This window comes from Palaemon carinicauda, chromosome 5 (genome assembly GCF_036898095.1).
Source record: "Palaemon carinicauda isolate YSFRI2023 chromosome 5, ASM3689809v2, whole genome shotgun sequence".
NCBI classification, from domain to species: domain Eukaryota; kingdom Metazoa; phylum Arthropoda; class Malacostraca; order Decapoda; family Palaemonidae; genus Palaemon; species Palaemon carinicauda.
In genome coordinates this window covers 120,821,837-120,839,901 of record NC_090729.1, presented here as the reverse complement: position 1 = coordinate 120,839,901, position 18,065 = coordinate 120,821,837, and the positions used below count along the sequence as shown (strand labels likewise).

Sequence of the window (18,065 nt, the reverse complement as noted above, 5' to 3'; positions counted from 1 at the left end):
CTAGTCCTTTTCATCATACCGCCATGATAATTGATTGTTATTTTGATAAGTGTATTGCAATGAACATTATCTCCAATCGCCCTAACGAATAAATCTCTCAATATAAGTGAAAGAGAAAATAATCTTACAAGCAGTACATAATATATCAGCTGTTTACTCCGGTTTAAATGGCGCGCCACTTGCTGTCGAACCTAAGTGTAAGGTTGCCATTGGCCATAGTATTCCGCCCTTGGCCAATGGTTGTTGGCCAACACAGAGACAGATGGCGTTATTATATGCGGACTTTATAAAACCTTCAATTTATTTCCGCTGATTTAGCTTATTAAAGTGAATAAAAGTAAGTCAGAAATAAATATATTGAATTATTTATTGTTTTATATGATATATATTAATATTAAGTTGATATTTTAGTGTAATTAATTATTTTTCGAAAGAGTAATCGTCAACTTCGAACGCCTTACCAATGTACACAAGTCCCAGTTGCCGGCATTTAAACAGTCAGGAGAAGTCGACTCGGGAGTACACTTCCAGCCAAAATGTTAACGAAGATTGTTGTTCTTTTTGCCATATTGGCCGTGTCTTTAGGAGATGAAGTCCTACAATTTAATGACGCAGACTTCGACGGGAAAGTGGCCAGTTATGATACGATTTTGGTGATGTTTTACGCCCCATGGTGAGTTACATGTCGTAATCCTCGTCATGCATCCTATTGACGTAAGGATGTGTGCCGTGGAAGTTAGCACGAGTAATTTTAAGGTGTGGATTATCAGGGTATTCCTGTATAATTGAGAAATATGTATGTTTTATTAATTTAATGGATAAAGTAATTCTATCACTCGTCTAGCTATACTTTTTATTGTTACTAGAACAGGCCAGCCGTGGGTTTGATTGCTTCCATAATTTAGGGTTAATTCAGGGCATCCGTATCTCGTATTTTACCTCGATGACCTTTATTATTGAGACGCCTGTTTTGCACAGGAGTAATACAAGCTTACAATTAAACTATAAGCAATGGGTTACAACATAGGTGGTCTGATTTGGTGATGCGAGAAGTGAAATTGTGGCCGTTGACATGTAATTGTTAAGTCAAGTATACCGAGCTACCCTAGCTAAGCCCAGAACTTTATGGTAAATATATACTATAGCTATAATAAAACTAAATGTGAAATAGGTTTCTATTATTTCATCTGCAGGGTTTGGTTCTTTTTAAATCTAGTGGTAGATGGTAAGGTAATCGGTAATTTAGGATTGCGGCCTAATCAGACTGTCATTGTAATGTTGGACAAAATTACTTCTGGTATAGGTGTTTATTTTAATAAAATCAATACCGATTGAAGTGAGATTAACAATGATTACCAAAATTACTGTCCAGAAGATCTAATTGAAAGTTTTGGAATGCACGTCCTGTACCTACATGAGATGGTTTTCTACGTGGTTTTGTCATCGTTCTTGTCTCGAAATTTTTATGGGACGCTTGGCGAAAGGCCTAAATTGTGTAGCTTTAATACAAACCTTGGAGCTTTTGTTTATCAGCGGCAATTTCCTCCTGTGTGCATAGAAATTGTGAATTTCTTCACCTTTTTCAAGTCGTATGTAAGACGTGGCCGCTATACTACACAATGTCACCTTTTCTGCAAAACTTCTACACTAGAACACCACACAACCTAACCTACAAGCAGTGTTCTTACCCACTTAACAAAATGGGGGCTAATGCCCCCATGCTACCCCCTTACACTGCTGTATTCTTAGCTTATCCTGTTTGATTCGTAATCAGTTTCATTCATTGCAGGGCAAGTCATATTTCAGGGTCAGCTTCAGGAAAGATTAATAGACTTTGCAACGCCACAATTACTCAGTCATTGTTAGGTTACTTCCCCTCATATTTAAAATGCTGTTAGAATATGCGACGCTGGACAATTGCCTGAAAAAATGCCCCGTGAGATTCATTTTATAAAAATAAGGAGTCAATTCATTACTCTAAAGGTCAGAATCTTTAGAATTTGGATTAATCAAATTGGAAGACGATTCACAAATATCTTTGCAGTGATATGTTGCTATCTTTGCGACTCATGGTTTAAGAATAAGCATCTCCGACCCACGCTTAATGCTCCCATTGCCCTATTTGAATTTTGGAAATATGGGATTCGGCTTGGATAAAATTAAGCCCTCCGGCAACTTCTCGGGTCAAATGGGGTACGATTGGTTAGTTTCAAATTACCGCTCCCTCCTATTAGTTTAGTATTCTGCTGCCAAAGTGCTGTTGAATTGATCAAAATGCCATTTAGAGAATTTTAGGCACTGCAGTACTGTACAAGAGCTTGTCTGACATAAATTGAAAGGCAGTTTTGTTGGTATTAAAAATAATTGTTTGTCTTTGGTAAGTGCTTATCCAGGGTATTTATATTCTGAACAGTTATGGTAGTTGTCATCGTACATACAGGTGGCCGCTATCATACATACACCCTCAAACCATCTTTTAATGAAAAGTATGTTGGGACAGACGTGAACTTTATTACAGTACAGCACTTGTCAAATTGAGATTCTTTTATTGGAAAAATTATATTTGATTGAAATAAGATATGAAGATAGTTTTAGGATTTATGAAATTCAATGATCTAGTGTTACCTTGCTATGAGTGAAACTGGTTGAGAGGCAAACACAATGCTGAGACTGTCGTAGGGTAAGCTAAGGATATGCCTGTACAAGGAGAGGTTGCAGCGTTAGTCATAACCTGACCCCGTTAGGTAAGGATATAGCACTAAGTTGGGTTAGGTAGGGAACCTTACGTTAGTTGGTGTTCTTGTTTGTTTCCCTTTTTAAAAAGGTTTATAAATCTTGAAATTTTACAAAGTTTGTCCCAACTCACTGCAAAGGCTCTGATTCTATTGGTTGAATTATAGAAAACTGCTAGTGTAACTTTACAATTGCTATTTGCAACAAGTATTGAGAGCAGTATGTAGTTAGTTGGGACAGTTACTGACTTGTTGCTTGTTAAGTCCTTTCTTTATGGGGAAAATTTTTATCTTTGTTAGAGATACAATATGTAGCTAGTTTTGATTTATGGAACAAGATTGTTTCTTAGTTGGGAATAAAGCTGGCTATGAAGCAAAATATGTTTGGGATTCGGTCATAAGGTAAGCGAAGTTAGTTTGGATTTCATAGTCCTTTAGTTTGTTATTGCTTAAGGTGATTGTCTAATTGAGGAATAGTTCAGAATGTGCGAAAGAAAAATCATAGGCCCATATATAGACCCATGTCAGTGATACTTTCTAACTTAACTACACTTAAGTGACCTAACATTAAGGGTCAAGGATCTTACTTGATTCTTGGGCTGCCCTTATAAGCCTTAGCATAATCTCAGATCTCTAATTCATAACTGTTTTTAGCATTAAAAATAGCATGACTTGCGAAAATTAAAAATTTTCTTGTAGGCTTAAGCAAAAATATAAAGTATGGTTACAGTCTTTAGATGGTGTGGAAGGGATAGAAAACAGCCACTCAGGTGTACAGGGCAAGACTTGGCCCATCCTAACAGGATTAAGGGCTTAGGCAAACTTGCATTATGTCATGCTTGTCCTTCGTATACTAATTTGCATGCTTGCAGTCGGTACTGGTATGAAGCCAAGCATATGCTGAAAGTGGTACTATTAAGTCTCGACAACAACAAATTTGTTGGATGTGGTTGCATACTTGGCGTCTTGGCAATTATTACGTAAGGAATGAAGGGAAAGTTAATTATTCAGTCACTATTGTTAAAATTAAATTGAGTTCATCAACATTTTATGTTTGACTTGAGCCCAACTGCATTCCAGGGAATCTTTAGAGGAAATGGTAGCGTCCACCTATCGTTCTTCTGTCGTCCAAAACCAGTAGTGGGCAGTTTGCCCATCAACACTCCGCTCATATTAGGAAATCTCGGTCCTGTGGAGACCAAATGGGTTTGTAGAAGAAAACCTTCCCCAGCCCTCCAAATGGAGGAGGAAAATTTTATCTGAAGACCCTAGTTGCTTTCCCAATTGTTAAGGGATAGAAAGCTGCCCTTGCACCTCAGAACTAATATGCTGGGTGCAACATCTGTTCCAGAATTAGTATGCTGGCTGCAACAGTTGTTCCCACAACAGGATGTCGAGGCGATGGTTGAGAAATGGAGGAAGATGAGCCATCTCTAAACTCCTCCAACAGGCGGTGACTTATAGGGAGGAGACCAAGATGCCCCAGTCATCCAGGCCTTTCAACAGAACTATTTCCTGTCTTCCAGCGACCTACGGAATGCTTACTATCAGATCCCAGTCCATCCGAGGACAAGTAAGTACATTACCTGCTTTTCACCTCAAAAGGTCTCCCCATGGTTGCATGCCTCGGGAATTAGACTTCTGTGCTATGTAGATGACTGGCTGTTATTGCCAGTCCTGGTTCTCGGCCACGGGAATTAGACTTCTGTGCTATGTAGGTGACTGGTTGATCTGCCACTGAGTTGAATCTGGAGTTTTGCTGCAATCTCTGGCTAAATTTGGAGAAGTTGAATTTCCATGTCCAGTGCTGTCTATGGTATCATGGCTTTGATATAAGACTTGGTCCAAGCCAGTATGTTTCCATCCAGACAGGATCCTGCAATTCAAACAGGTTGCAGCACCATTCTTAGAAGGATTTCCTCCAAGTCCATCTTTGGCAGAAGCCTATCGAATATCTAGCCTACCCCTCTGGAGAAACGTGCCTTTCGGAAGAGTGCTGATTTGTTCCATTCAGTGAGCACTAAAGGGACAGTGGTCTCAAGTTAACTGAACCTCGGTTTGTTTTCTCAATAGTCCATCGAGAAGTTACTTAGATTTTGCTTTACGGATCAAGAACCTGCTAGTCGGTTTACCACCATAGGTCCTTCCTTCGGATTTCCTTGTTCTCGGATTTCTCTAGGATGGGGAGCCTACCTGCCAACAGAATAGGTGTCTGGGACGTGGATGGAGGAAAATAAGTAATTAAAAATTAATATACCTAGAATTGAAAGTGGTTTATCTAGCGTTGCTCCTCTTCACGAACACAAAGGTCACTCAATGGTGTCGGTGCAACAACATGGCTGTAGTGGCCTGTCAGCAAGCGAGTAGGCTCGCTGTCGCCTCCTTTGCTAATTGGTGGTAGGGCTGCAACATTGGGTGTAAGTGTAAGCTGCCAGTTTCCTCCCGGGGAAAAGGGATGTAATAGTGTAGCAAACAATGAGCAGGCTAGGGTTTATAGTTGGTTTAGCATAGTCTTTTAATCAAGTAGCAAGGGAACTACAGTACTGACGTTGTGGGGTTCCATAATCATAGATGTTTACCACTCGCCTGAAAAATAAACGAAGTATATTGTTCTCCAGTTCAGGACCTAGCTGCAGTGACGGATGACACTTTCCAACACCTCTGGTACAGAATGGACGTTTATCTTTTCCCCCATTCTCGGTATGATTGAACCTTAGAGTAACACGGGTAATGCCAAAATTGCCACACGTAGTGGCATTTGGATCCTCTAATCTGCTCATAAAAGTTACCCAAGTACTACCAGTTTGGCCAAACTTTCTATGACAACCACATGTAAGACTGTTCCACATAGCAGTTCAGTGCCTCTCTTCATGGTTTCAGATTATCCATCTTATCCTCCGAAAGAAAGGTTCTTAGAGACAACTGCAAAGTACAGTAACTTTGAGTACAGAATACCTCAGTCTTCAGCAGCAGTCTACTAGGCAAAGTGGTTCCTCCTTTGTATTTGGTGTCATAGACGGGACACTGAATCACTCAAGGCCACTATTCTACAGATTGCAGAATTTTTACTCTCTAATCTGTCTCTGCCGTGGAAGGCCATCACTCTGCCTTGAGCCCGGTTTTTAGACTTAAGGGAATTGACCTCTCCTCCTTGTGGGAGTCATTTGCTTTGATTAGAAGTTTTGAACAATCTTGCCAATCACAGGAAATCAAATCCCCTACTTGGAGAGTGACCAAGATCCTAAGGTCCCTGAACATGGCTCCATGTGGACCTCTGAAGACTACGGATAGACCTCTGATATTTCCTCAGGAACGTAACTGATGATTAGTTTGTTACTACAGCTACGGATAGACCACTTGCATTTCTTCAGGGAGTTAACTGATGATGCCAGTTTGCTACTACAGCTGTGTCCTCTTGAGTGGTCAATCTTTACTTGTCTAAGAATCGCAAAGGACACCATTTGTTTCAGGTTATGTGAGACAATCATGAACGCATATGTCTCCGGTAGAAGTCTGAGCCCTCTCCCAAAGAACATGTCAAGATACTACCACTAGAGATTTATGGGGTCCTTTTTGACTGGCCAGACAGTACTAGATTGGATCATTCTCCCTGGTTACGGTTCATTTTCCCTTTGCCTACACATGCACTGAATAGTCTGGCCTATTCTTTACATATTCTCCTGTCTCCATACACACAACACAGATTACCAAACAATTCTTCACCCATGGAGTTAACTACTGCACTGTAATTGTTCAGTGGCTACTTTCCTTCTGGTAATGGTAGAAGAGAGACTTTAGCTATGGTAAGCAGCTCTTCTAGGACGACACTAAAATCAAACCATTGTTCTCTCTTCTTGGGTAGTGCCATAGCCTCTGCACCATGGTCTTCCACTGTCTCGGGTTCTCTTGCTCGAGGCTACATTTGGTCACACTATTTTATTTTATTTCTTGTTTTGGTAAAGATTTTAGTTTATAAGGAAATATTTATCTTGTTACTGTTCTTAAAATATTTTATTTTCCCTTTTTCCTTTGCTCAGTGGTCTATTTTCCCTGTTACAGCCCTTGGGTATATAGCATCCTGCTAGCTTAGTAAGTAATAATGATGATAATGCCGCAACCCTGGCGTTCCGCGAAAACTACTGTAACTTGGGTTAAAGCGGGAGTCTAGAAAAGACTACAGTACTTCTGTTGCACACTACTCAAAGGATTGCACCCAGAGGTCTCTAGACATTTTCTCTAGGTACTGTTGTGGCCACCAAACAAATGATGTAAAGATTAGGCCCTGGTGTCGTGTTATCAGTTACATCTAGGTATTTTGGTTTGAGAGTTGTGCCTGATCTTTTCCTCTTCCAGTTCTCCCTCCCTTAGGAATATCTCCACTGATCACACTTATATAGGCAAGCTCACCAGGGATAATGTTTTGTTTTTAACAAATCCTTGTCATATACCTATGGTTCTTTTAAGAGTAAAACCTTTATCGGGCCGTGGCATATTTGCCTATTAATGAGTCATGGGAGGCTACAATGCCATGTCCTTGCTCATCAGGACTAGTCATGATTGTTTGGAATTAAGCACCAGACAGATGCCATGTTCACTTAGGGGACTTCTCCCTCCTAATTAAATGATGAGGCTTTGTATATACATAGGAGCTTGTACAAATTTTAATATAATTTTTATTTTTCCTAGTTATACTAACCTGAATCATTTTATTACTCGCCTCTACCACCCCCTACCCTAAGTCCTGGTCAGAGACAACCATATCAAGTTGCCAGACCATCAATAATTCAACAGGTCATAACAGGCTGCTCTAGAATTAACCCAAGAAAATGACTGGTTTGCATAGCAATGAAAAATAGAAATATTAAAATTGTTAATTCTGCTCTTACTTCATTCGGCTTCAGTTACATCGTATAAATAGAGTTGAAGGGCACCGAAAATCACTTTACTTAGGGGATGAAAGAGGGAAAACCTGACATCACAGATGTGAAGAGGACTTGTAGGACCATTTAGCTTTTTTGGAAATAAGTCTGCTGGGTATTCTATATATATAGAAGTACAATACGTTGATCATTGATGATCTTGAAATAGTTAAATTTAAGTAGTTATGAATCTCTTGATAGTTATACTGTAGACTTCTCAAAGGGATTAAGTTCAGGCTCCCAGGGTCTTTTGGCTTCAGTATAGCTACGGACTTTTGAACGTTGGAGCGTTGCTGTGAATATTCAAATTATTAAGGTTGCCAGGCAGTAGTCTTAAAGACATGTGCATTATACATATGGAATAAAAAATGTTGGACAAAAGGGGATTCATGCTAGCGTTGATTTATACAAGGAATCCAACGTACAGAAGTGTAAAGACTGCCAATAAATTAAGTAGTTCCTAGATATGCTCTGTCAGCCCCTTGGATGTGATGTAAGACAGTGTACTAGAGTACAGTATCTAGGAAATTGGTTTGTACTGCTTTTCTGGACTTTTTTTTTCATTTTATTTACTGTAATATACCTTAAGCTCATAATGAGCTCTTTAGAGGGTAAATAATAAGATTAGGAGAATAATTATAAGATCTATAACTTAGCAGCTGATGAATGTCATGGGATGGGAAAGGGCTCAACATTTATACCTCTTCCAAGTGGTTTTTAGCAATGATTCTGTAATATACAGGTTCATGGTGTCTATATAGTGCCAGGATGACTCTTGCAATTTGACGATATATCTAAGGGGTTAGAGATTTTTTTACTGCATTTTAAGAGTTCGGTTCATGAGCCTCTTCACAAACATAGGTGTGATATGACTGTCAGAATTGTATATGCCTTATTAATGGTCACAATTGGCTCCAATTTAGGCTTTTTGTGAAGCAGCACTGTTCAAGTAAGAGCAGCATACTGTATATTTCCCATAAAGTTGTTTGGGTAAACATTTAGATGACGGGTATCAATTAATTGTTCATCAGGTGTTTTCCTGGTGTTAACTGGGTAAACTGCAGAACACGCCTAATTATTGTAGTGTGCGTTATTGACAGGGAGCTAGTTAGGAAGCATATAGTTTTAGAAGTCAAATGATGAATTTGTGGTCTTCACAAAGAATTATCTCCTTGTAATGTTCTTGGCTTCTACCATTCATAAGGTATTTTGTCTTCAGGTGAAGATGTTAAAAAAAAATTTCGTACAAAAAGGGTGGAATACTGTAGGTGCCACTGACACTGGGTCATTAATAATTTTTACTCTTATTTTATCAATGCTATGGGAGTGTTCATTACAATCTTAGTTTATATTCACCTTTTGAAATACTAAATTTGCAATTTTTATATATTACAAACTTGCAACTTTCCAGGTGTGGACACTGCAAGAGATTAAAACCAGAGTTTGAAAAGGCTGCTCCAATCTTGAAGGCAAATGATCCACCTGTTATGTTAGCAAAGGTAAATATTGCCAAGACTTTGACTAATGTACTATTGATTATTTGTAGAATGAAATTTTTAGCAAGCAATTTAAAAAGTATGTAAAGTAAATTGGGAAATAATTGTAAATTTCCAATGTTTAATGCACTATATTTTAACAGGTTGACTGTACTGATGATGGTAAAGAGAGTTGTGGAAGGTTTGGAGTTTCAGGATATCCTACTCTTAAGATCTTCAAGGGTGGTGACCTCTCTTCAGATTACAATGGCCCCAGAGATGCAAGTGAGTTCTGGTATAGTTTTGTAAGTGGGGAATGTTTTTTATTTTGACTTTCAGACTTCCCTAGATCTAGTTACTGTGATGCATAGCCTCAAATTTTGCTGTTTTATCTATTTTCTAAGTTTTGACTTTAAAATCTAAGGTTATATAGATGGTTCTTTTTCAAGTGGGATAAGACATTTTCTCCAAGCAAGGAGAGGCATTGTAGCAGGTTGTATAATTTAAAATTTGTTGTTAATGTAGATGAACATTGATGGTAAATATTTGAAAGTATTGTCTCTAAACCATAAACTTTGTTTCCACAGGTGGTATAGTTAAGTTCATGAGATCGCAAGTTGGTCCAGCATCCAAGGAGTTGACCTCTGTGGAAACTGCTGAAGCCTTCTTGTCAAGCCCGGAAGTAGGCGTTGTCTACTTTGGAGGAGAATCAAAACTTAAAGGTAATGGCAGTATACTTTGCTGGCAGTAAATAAATGGCCATAAAAGTAGCAAGGTTTGAAAATCTGACTGCTCCTTTAGTTTTACATGTATGGCTCTGGGATAAGGTTTTTTGCCTGTACATGGTATGGTCCTTGGCCTCATAACTATTGACGTAGGTATTAATTCAGGATTGCTTATATCTTGTTGGTTAGGTACATACTGAAAATATCTTAATCTGAAGAGGTGTACTGTAGTTACTAAGACACTTATTTCTTCATTAAAGCCTTAAATTCTGTGAAAGATGTTTCATAAAATTTATAAAGACTGTTTAGAAATTATTTTATGGTCAAATTTAAAAAAAAACTAAGTCTGAAAATGCTCGTTTAGCTAATGATGCTGTACCGGCCTGGAAATAGTTTTCTTGTCATAGGATAGTAAAAACTTATCAAGAGCAGTAAAAGTATTTGGATTACTGTACAGACATGGCTTTTATTAGTGTCCATAATTTATGACTGTCTTGTTCATTATTGGACTTGGCTAGATATTTAAACCTTTGTTTTCAAGTGCTGTCCTGTAGGAACAATCACATATTTGCTTATTTGAATATGCAAATTATTGGATTCATACTGTACAATTGTCCCTTATTCATTGTGGGAACATATTCCCTTGAAACCTGGTTTGGACATGTCATTATTTTCGTTTGAATTTAACTGCTGATGTGGGGAACAAAGGTGCACATACCTTAGCAATAATTTTATTCTAGTTTTACGAACATGGCCTTTGTTGTATGGCAAAGTTCTAGGCTAAGGCATAGTTACCCATACTGAAGATACTTCCATAAAGTCTAAGGTCTCATTCACATCAAAGTAGCATGTCTTGAGTGGCATGTCATGTAGCACAGCAGGTAAACACATGCATGAAGAGATGTATGGAACCATTTATTATATAAATGGCGTGACACGTTGCACGTGGTAATGGGGCACCTTTGTTGTGGTGCACCACTATTGCAGGGGTTCGTATATTTGATGATTTTTTCAACTACCTTGCTACATACCATGATGTGCCACTGGTGTGAAAGTGCCTTTAGGGTACTTGCAACAAGTCTGAATTATGGTACTACTTATGCTGCGTGTAATAGGACCAAGGCAACCTTGTACCTATTCTCAAGCGGCAGCAATTAAAGGCACCAGAGAATGAAATATACTAGAAGGAATTTGCCCCTGTTGCTATTAATGTGGATTTTAACTATCCAAAGTAGATTACTACCATCCCTCCATCCAGCTAAGTTAAATAAACAATTTTTCTTAATTTATATATGGCCAAATACTTTGTACCCTCCAACCTTCCAACAATCTAATGTAATTGATTTGTAAGTAAATGGAGGGTTACAAACAAATGCTAACGGTTCACTCTGATTAGATAAATAAGCGGCTAGATGGTCTAGTTAAATCTTGGAAAATACTTCCCATTTGGTTTTTTGTCAAGATTGCTCTTACAACATTAAGCACATGAATACTGTATTGGGTTAGTAGTGAAATGAATAAGAAAAATTACCAGGTTCTGTGTAACTGTAAAATAGGTTACAAAAAATGTAACATTTTGATGTTTACTAGTTTCAAGAATTTAAATTTAAGTTAAATATTGGACTGAGTTTTGCCAATAGTAAAGTTTAACCAGTTCTTTGGGTATATTCTAGGTCAAAAGTTTAAGTATTTTAGGTGAATTTATGTGGATGGTACTCAAGTGTTTTTAATGATAGCTATCAAAAACTATTACCATTGCACTTCGATATAGTAACTAATTTTTTTCTCAATTTCAGATGCCTTCATGAAAACAGCCGACAAACTGAGGGAAAGTGTTAGATTTGCTCACTCGCTAACAGCTGCTGTCAACGAGCATTATGGGAAACAAGACGTTGTTGTGTTGTTCAGGCCAAAGCATCTCGGCAACAAATTTGAGCCTGATAGTGTGACTTATGAAGGATCAGAAGACAAAGTAGAAATCGAATCTTTCATTAAAAAGAACTTGTAAGTAATCTTTTCTGAAATATGGTTGAACCCTATTTCTGCATACTTCTGAGTAACTTAGCTGTTTAGGGAGTTTTTAGGGCCTTAAGTGTGGCATTACTCAAGGGTCTTGCAATGTTCTGTGTTGCAATCTTCTTGAAATCCCTAGCTTATCTCTTGTTAGCATTCTACTACAAATACAATACTTCCATTCTTGCTTCCATGCTACTGAACTGTCTCACATTTCTTGCTTCAGTTCTACCCCCCTCCATACTGGCTTCTGTTTTCTTTAACTTGTACCTTGTGCTGTAAGGATGGGGTTTTCCCCCTTTCGTGCATGGGTGCTGAATGTCCATCCCTGCCCCAATTGCCAGGCCTCGTGACTCATGTCCTATCCTAAGTACGGTAATTGGGTTGTATTGTATCGGTGAATCTTTTAACGAAACTAGTAGTCCGTAGCCTGTTGAGTATTTTTCAATGACAAAGCCATGGCTTTGGTCATAAACAAATGATGAAATAGTTTTCTAATGGATGAGTTATGGGAGATTTTTTTCAACTTTCTATTTAAACTTTAAATTTACCAATTCCACTCGGTAGATAGGCGGAGTATTGAATGTGTGTAAATTTTTAAAAGCCATTTATATAGACTTGACTTGAAAAATTTTCATTTTGTAAAGCCTGAGACTCGCTTGGTTATTCGTAAATAAGAATCTGTAGTGGGAAGGGGTGGGTTGAATGCTAGCAAGTATTTGTGCTGCTGTTGTGGGCAGTGAGGTGTTTTACAAATGTTTTCATTGAGAACTATGCTGTAGTTATTGTATTTTTGTTATGTATACTGTATTTACAAGTATTGGGTAGATTAACAAAAGGATGTAAATTGTATCTTTTAAATTTTTCAGCCATGGATTGGCAGGCCATCGTACTCCAGACACAGCTCAGGACTTCCGCCAGCCACTTGTTGTTGCTTACTATAACGTGGATTACGTAAAGAACATTAAGGGTACAAATTACTGGCGTAATCGTGTGCTAAAGGTAATTAGTTTTAATGCTTACATAAGTATATTAAACACTACATATTTTATACTCATTAATATTTTTAATTTTCATACCAAAGTAAATGTTTTAAGGTATTTTAGCAGTAATCTTAATCAAATTTCTTTTTACGTGTAGGTGGCCTTGAAGTTTGCTGATGATTTCACATTTGCTGTAGCAAACAAGGATGACTTCCAGCACGAACTTAACGAATATGGGTTGGACTTTGTTGCTGGGGACAAACCCGTCATCTGTGCACGTAATGCAAAATCACAAAAGTTTGTGATGGCGGAAGAATTTTCGTAAGTATTCCATGGGTATTTTTACTGAAAGTAATTTATATGGCTTTGTAATGTGTTTTTTGGTTGAAGATTGCTAGCTTTACATAATGGAAGTTCTTTTACAGGATGGAAACCTTTGAAGCATTCCTTGGTAAATTGAAAGCTGGAGAACTAGAGCCATACCTCAAATCTGAAGAAATTCCAGATCAGACCGGTCCAGTGAAAATAGCAGTCGGTAAAAACTTCGATGAACTAGTCACCAACAGCGACAAAGATGTATTGATTGAATTCTATGCACCTTGGTGTGGACATTGCAAAAAATTGGCCCCTACTTATGATGAGTTGGGAGAAAAGGTACAGTTTTATGACTTAGATTTCCAGTCTTTATTTTTTGCAGGTTTTACCACTTAGGGTTCATGTTTTACTAATAAATTTGTTCCTTATGTTTGGTTAGCATCAGTTTAAATTGAAACTATATTTGAAGAATTAGTTTAAAGTCCACATACATAATCCTGCTAGAATCGCCCCACTTTAGTTGTACCAGGCTTCTTATGCTGTTTCTTCTAGTTTTGCTGATTAATGTTCTGTTTTCTTCCTACCAGACTGTCTTGCTACAAAAACTTTACCACTCAACATGAATTGATAATTATGAAGCTGCAAACTTTTAAGAAAAAAATATTGCAAGGGGTTATAAGCTTTGTGGTCACATGTTTTTACCTGCAATTACTTTTTCAGATGGCAGGTGAAAGTGTAGATATTGTTAAAATGGACGCCACTGCCAACGACGTCCCCAGTTCATTCAACGTACAAGGTTTCCCAACTATTTTCTGGAAACCTAAAGGTGGATCACCTGTCAATTACAATGTAAGTAAAAAATTATGGTAAAAGTTTTAAGTAATTATATATAAATAGGAAAGCAAATAGAAGTTCAATTAAAGTATTTAGTAGAGATATGCAATTACTGTAAGTGATAGAAGATTTCATCTCTTTCAAGTTAGACATAAAATAGAAAAGGATGATGCCAAATTTTTTTTTGGAAAGATTATTTCTTTAAGAATGTATTGAGGGTTGTCAATGAGATTTGACACTTGACTCTTGATCATCAGTGTTGACTGCTTTCATGCATTGAAAGGGCAGCGAGATTAAAATTAAAAGCGGGGAAAATACTTGTCCCAAGCAGAGTCTAGGTAAATGTGTAGCTGAATTAAAGTAAACAGAACAGTATTACATTTATGAAACAGTTTTACTTAAAACAAACTGCTCTAGGGCAAATTGCATATATAGTACTTCACGTACAATGTAGAGGTAGACTGACGTGCTGAAATGTGGGTTGTTACTCTTCAGTTATGGCACGCAGGACCAGAGGCCACTGTGATTTTTGTCCAGGAAGTGGGGTATAAATACAGTATTTGTTGAATGTATATATAAAAGAAATTAACTTGATTTTCATATAAATTCATTGAATTTAATTTAATTTTCATATAAATTCATTGAATTTAATTTCTTTTGATAGTCAAAGGGGTAAATTACTAAAGAGCACTTTGAACAAATGCTGTTAAACAAGATTTTACTTGATATTTTGAACTTCAGAACTGTGAATAGCTCCAAACTAGAATAGGTACAATATAAGCTTGTAAATAAATGTAAAACTTGCATTAAGATTTAGAAGAGAATTTTTGTCTTACAACACTGAGCATCAGTGCTGTCCATTTTAGATTTTGGGTTTGAGAGGACTAGAGTGATTTTTTAACCCTTGCCGTTTTCTTTTTGGTTATGATCTTATAAGAGGAACATGATGATTTGATCTTTTGCAGGGTGGTCGAGAGCTTGACGATTTCATCAAATATATTGCAAAGGAAGCTACGGAGGAGCTTAAAGGATTTGATCGCAAGGGTAAAGCCAAGAAGTCCGAACTTTAAATGCAAGATGTAGGGTACAGTTGCCAAGTTTTATACTTCTTGGTGGTATGAGAGATACCAGTGTTGAGTGCAATCATCCGTACATTATAGTAAGAAAAAAATATTTGTGGACAAAATGTTAATCTGTTTATTTATTAAGGAAAATTTCATAGCCCATTTTTGTATTAATCATCAGTATTGGAATGGGGAGATTGTACCGTTCAACAACGCATAGCAAGATTGGTGCCTCGAGGTTTTATAGTGTGCAAGATTGTGTGAGAGTTTTGATTTTCTTTATAGCGTGTTAGTCGAGAGGAAGATTTTCATTCATTTGCTATCATTCCTTGCTCTTGTCCTGAGCACAAGTGCACAAGTCTCATTAATTGTGTATCAAGTGGAGTTAATAAATTTTGTAATATATTTAAAATTGATTTTGATAGCCTGTATGTGGTCAAATTAGTCACTTATGTCATTTCATGATTTTGGGACCAAATTGTCTATCAGAAGCAAATTGAAATCTGTCATGAGCATCAAGATGTCTAATATGAATTTGAAATTTTATGTATAAAACATGCTTAAAGGTTTTAACCAGTCCAATTTGTTGGAGTTTAATGACAAAAAAAAAAATAAACGTCCTAGTAAGAATTTTAGAAAATTTGTAATTGCAAGATTTTTTTAAACTACCTTGCATTACATGAAGAAAAAAAAGAAAAATTGAATAGTGTACGAAATTTATAATTCTGAAAAGATGGAAATTTAAGAAAGCCCCTCAAAACCACTTATTAATTCACCTACCACATTCTATTTGTAAAATTGATTTCTATAATAGTTCATGATGCTTCTCCAGAAGCTTGGCTTACATGGACATAGCCCAAAAGCTGAATTTGTCTGTTCATTTTTATACATACATATACCAAGGCACTTCCCCCAATTTTGGGGGTTAGCCGACATTAACAAAGAAACAAAAACAAAAAGGGGACCTCTACTCTCTACGTTCCTCCCAGCCTAACAAGGGACTCGACCAAGTTCAGCAGGTACTGCTAGGATGTCACAGCCCACCCTCCCACATTATCCACCACAGATGAAGCTTCATAATGCTGAATCCCCTGCTGCTGCTACCTCCGCGGTCATCTCTTATAGTTTTAGCTAATACTGCACTGGACAATCTCGTGGCTAAAAGTAATAGATAGGTGTGTGTTCGCCATGCTTGCTTTCTTGGTCTTGATAGGGAACTAATTTATCTTCTCTCCCACTGACTGGCTATGTCAAGGAGGGTTGGCATGTATATGAAAATCAGGTGATACAATTATTTTATTATAATTTAGTTTTTTCATGAACCTAAGGAATTTCTAAACTTTGCCTTTGCCAACTTTCACACTGATGGTTGGCCAGTGAAGTCAGCACATAAGCAATTGTTCTAAAATAATCTTATAGTACTACTCTCTCCTTTAGTTAATTGCTAAAGTCTTCAATTAAAAATTAACTTGATGCCCCCAAATTGTTCAAATCCAACCTTGGCACCTAATCTTTTATTTATACATTACCCAACAGTGTATACCAAATAGAAGAATTAATCTTTTTACTAATAGCATTTGAAATTACAAAACTTCAAAAAAACACATCTAGCAGGTATGCCAGCACCTGAAGCCTAAACCCGTCCACACGATCGAGCATGCCCAACGGGCAAACAGCGATACCAGACCACAATAGTTAGTAAGAATGAGAGTTAATCACGTCAGAAGCGGGAAAACCACAGACAGGGATCTGGCATCATACAGTGTTGCCAGATCCCTGCCTTTAGTTTTCCCGCTTCTGATGTCATCAAACCTCATTTTCACTAACTATTGTGGCCTGGTATCACTGTTTGCCCGTCGGGCATGCTCGATCGTGTGGACAGGGCTTTACTCAATAGCTAAGTTAAGCAAACCAGGAGTCCTTGGATAACATTTAGCAAATACTGATTAGGTGCTGATGACATTTCCCAAAGAAAAATGACTACATACTGTAAATTAGAAGGTAGGTGCACTTCGTAATATCATGAAGCCTAACCTTCATCTTCCATCATACTTGATTTAATGCCCTGTGGGCCTCTGTTACAAAGCTTTTGATAAGGAAGGACACCTTGATTTTTGGACAGAGGACTGTTTGGAATCCTGAACTGACTGGGCAAAGTTTTTGCAATCTTGTCCTAATTACTGCTCTTGTAAGACAAAGAATCATTCACTTGACATACTAATAGTCCTTTTCCAAAGTGGGAATATGAAAGTGTCTATATAAAGTTAATCTTTAAATCATTCTTGGCTCTGAATTGGGGAAAGTGAAGATCCAATTTGCTCCCTAACCAACCCATGTGGGAAGAACTTTGAGCTTGCCAGTATATTTAGCTAATGCTAACTCCAGCAGTGTCTTAGCCGTGGTATCCCTAACCTATGGTTGTTCAAAACTTTAACCTTTAATTTTGATACATGTAGATTCCGAAAACTTACATCAACTACTGTAGGATTTTCAATAGAAGACCTGAATAAATCTGCTGTAATAACTAAAACTTTAATCCAATTTTAGATGGTTGAATACAGAATTAAGCATTGATCAATAAACTGATAACTGAAATGGATATTTGCAACTAAACAGTTACTTACCTGCATCCTTTAATACGAATAAGCTTTCGGTGAAGCTGGGTGTGGCTGTTGAGATAACGAGGTTGTAATTATCCTAAGGGTGACCGGTAAGCCACACCCATCCGATAGGGCAGTTCCCCTTTTTGTTTTCAGCTACTGCAGAGTTCCTTTTTGCTGTTCATATTCTGGCTGTTTTAACAATTGTCAGATCATAGTGTGCGAGGGATAATAAAGACCTTGAGGATATGCAAGCATTCCTGTTAAAATATAGCTGTATGACAGTTATCTGTTCAACCTGCCGGTATCCATATGAATATGCAGCAAGTCCGTTGCTGTTCATTCCCTCACGGGTCGTGCGCTTGAATACTGTAATGACGTTTGCCAGAGTCTATTAAAAAACAT

The 18,065-nt window shown here is 37.5% G+C and overlaps 1 protein-coding gene across 1 annotated transcript; it reads left to right on the top strand.

Moving 5' to 3' along the window:
* Positions 1-469: 469 nt before the first annotated feature.
* On the top strand, positions 470-15,472 carry ERp60 (disulfide-isomerase A3). The gene is made up of 10 exons (XM_068373995.1): positions 470-673; positions 9,063-9,150; positions 9,291-9,411; positions 9,714-9,848; positions 11,648-11,855; positions 12,734-12,866; positions 13,005-13,168; positions 13,273-13,501; positions 13,883-14,011; positions 14,962-15,472. Exons 1-10 carry the CDS (start codon positions 537-539, stop codon positions 15,064-15,066), a joined length of 1,449 nt encoding a protein of 482 aa, XP_068230096.1. The 5' UTR covers positions 470-536; the 3' UTR covers positions 15,067-15,472.
* The last annotated feature ends 2,593 nt before the right edge of the window (positions 15,473-18,065 follow it).

Excerpts from the sequence above, each read along its gene's own strand:
- ERp60 (XM_068373995.1), top strand. The coding sequence starts at position 537 with ATGTTAACGAAGATTGTTGTTCTTTTTGCCATATTGGCCGTGTCTTTA. Across the intron at positions 9,412-9,713 it reads CAATGGCCCCAGAGATGCAA|GTGGTATAGTTAAGTTCATG; the intron begins GTGAGTTCTGGT and ends TTGTTTCCACAG. Across the intron at positions 9,849-11,647 it reads AGGAGAATCAAAACTTAAAG|ATGCCTTCATGAAAACAGCC; the intron begins GTAATGGCAGTA and ends TCTCAATTTCAG.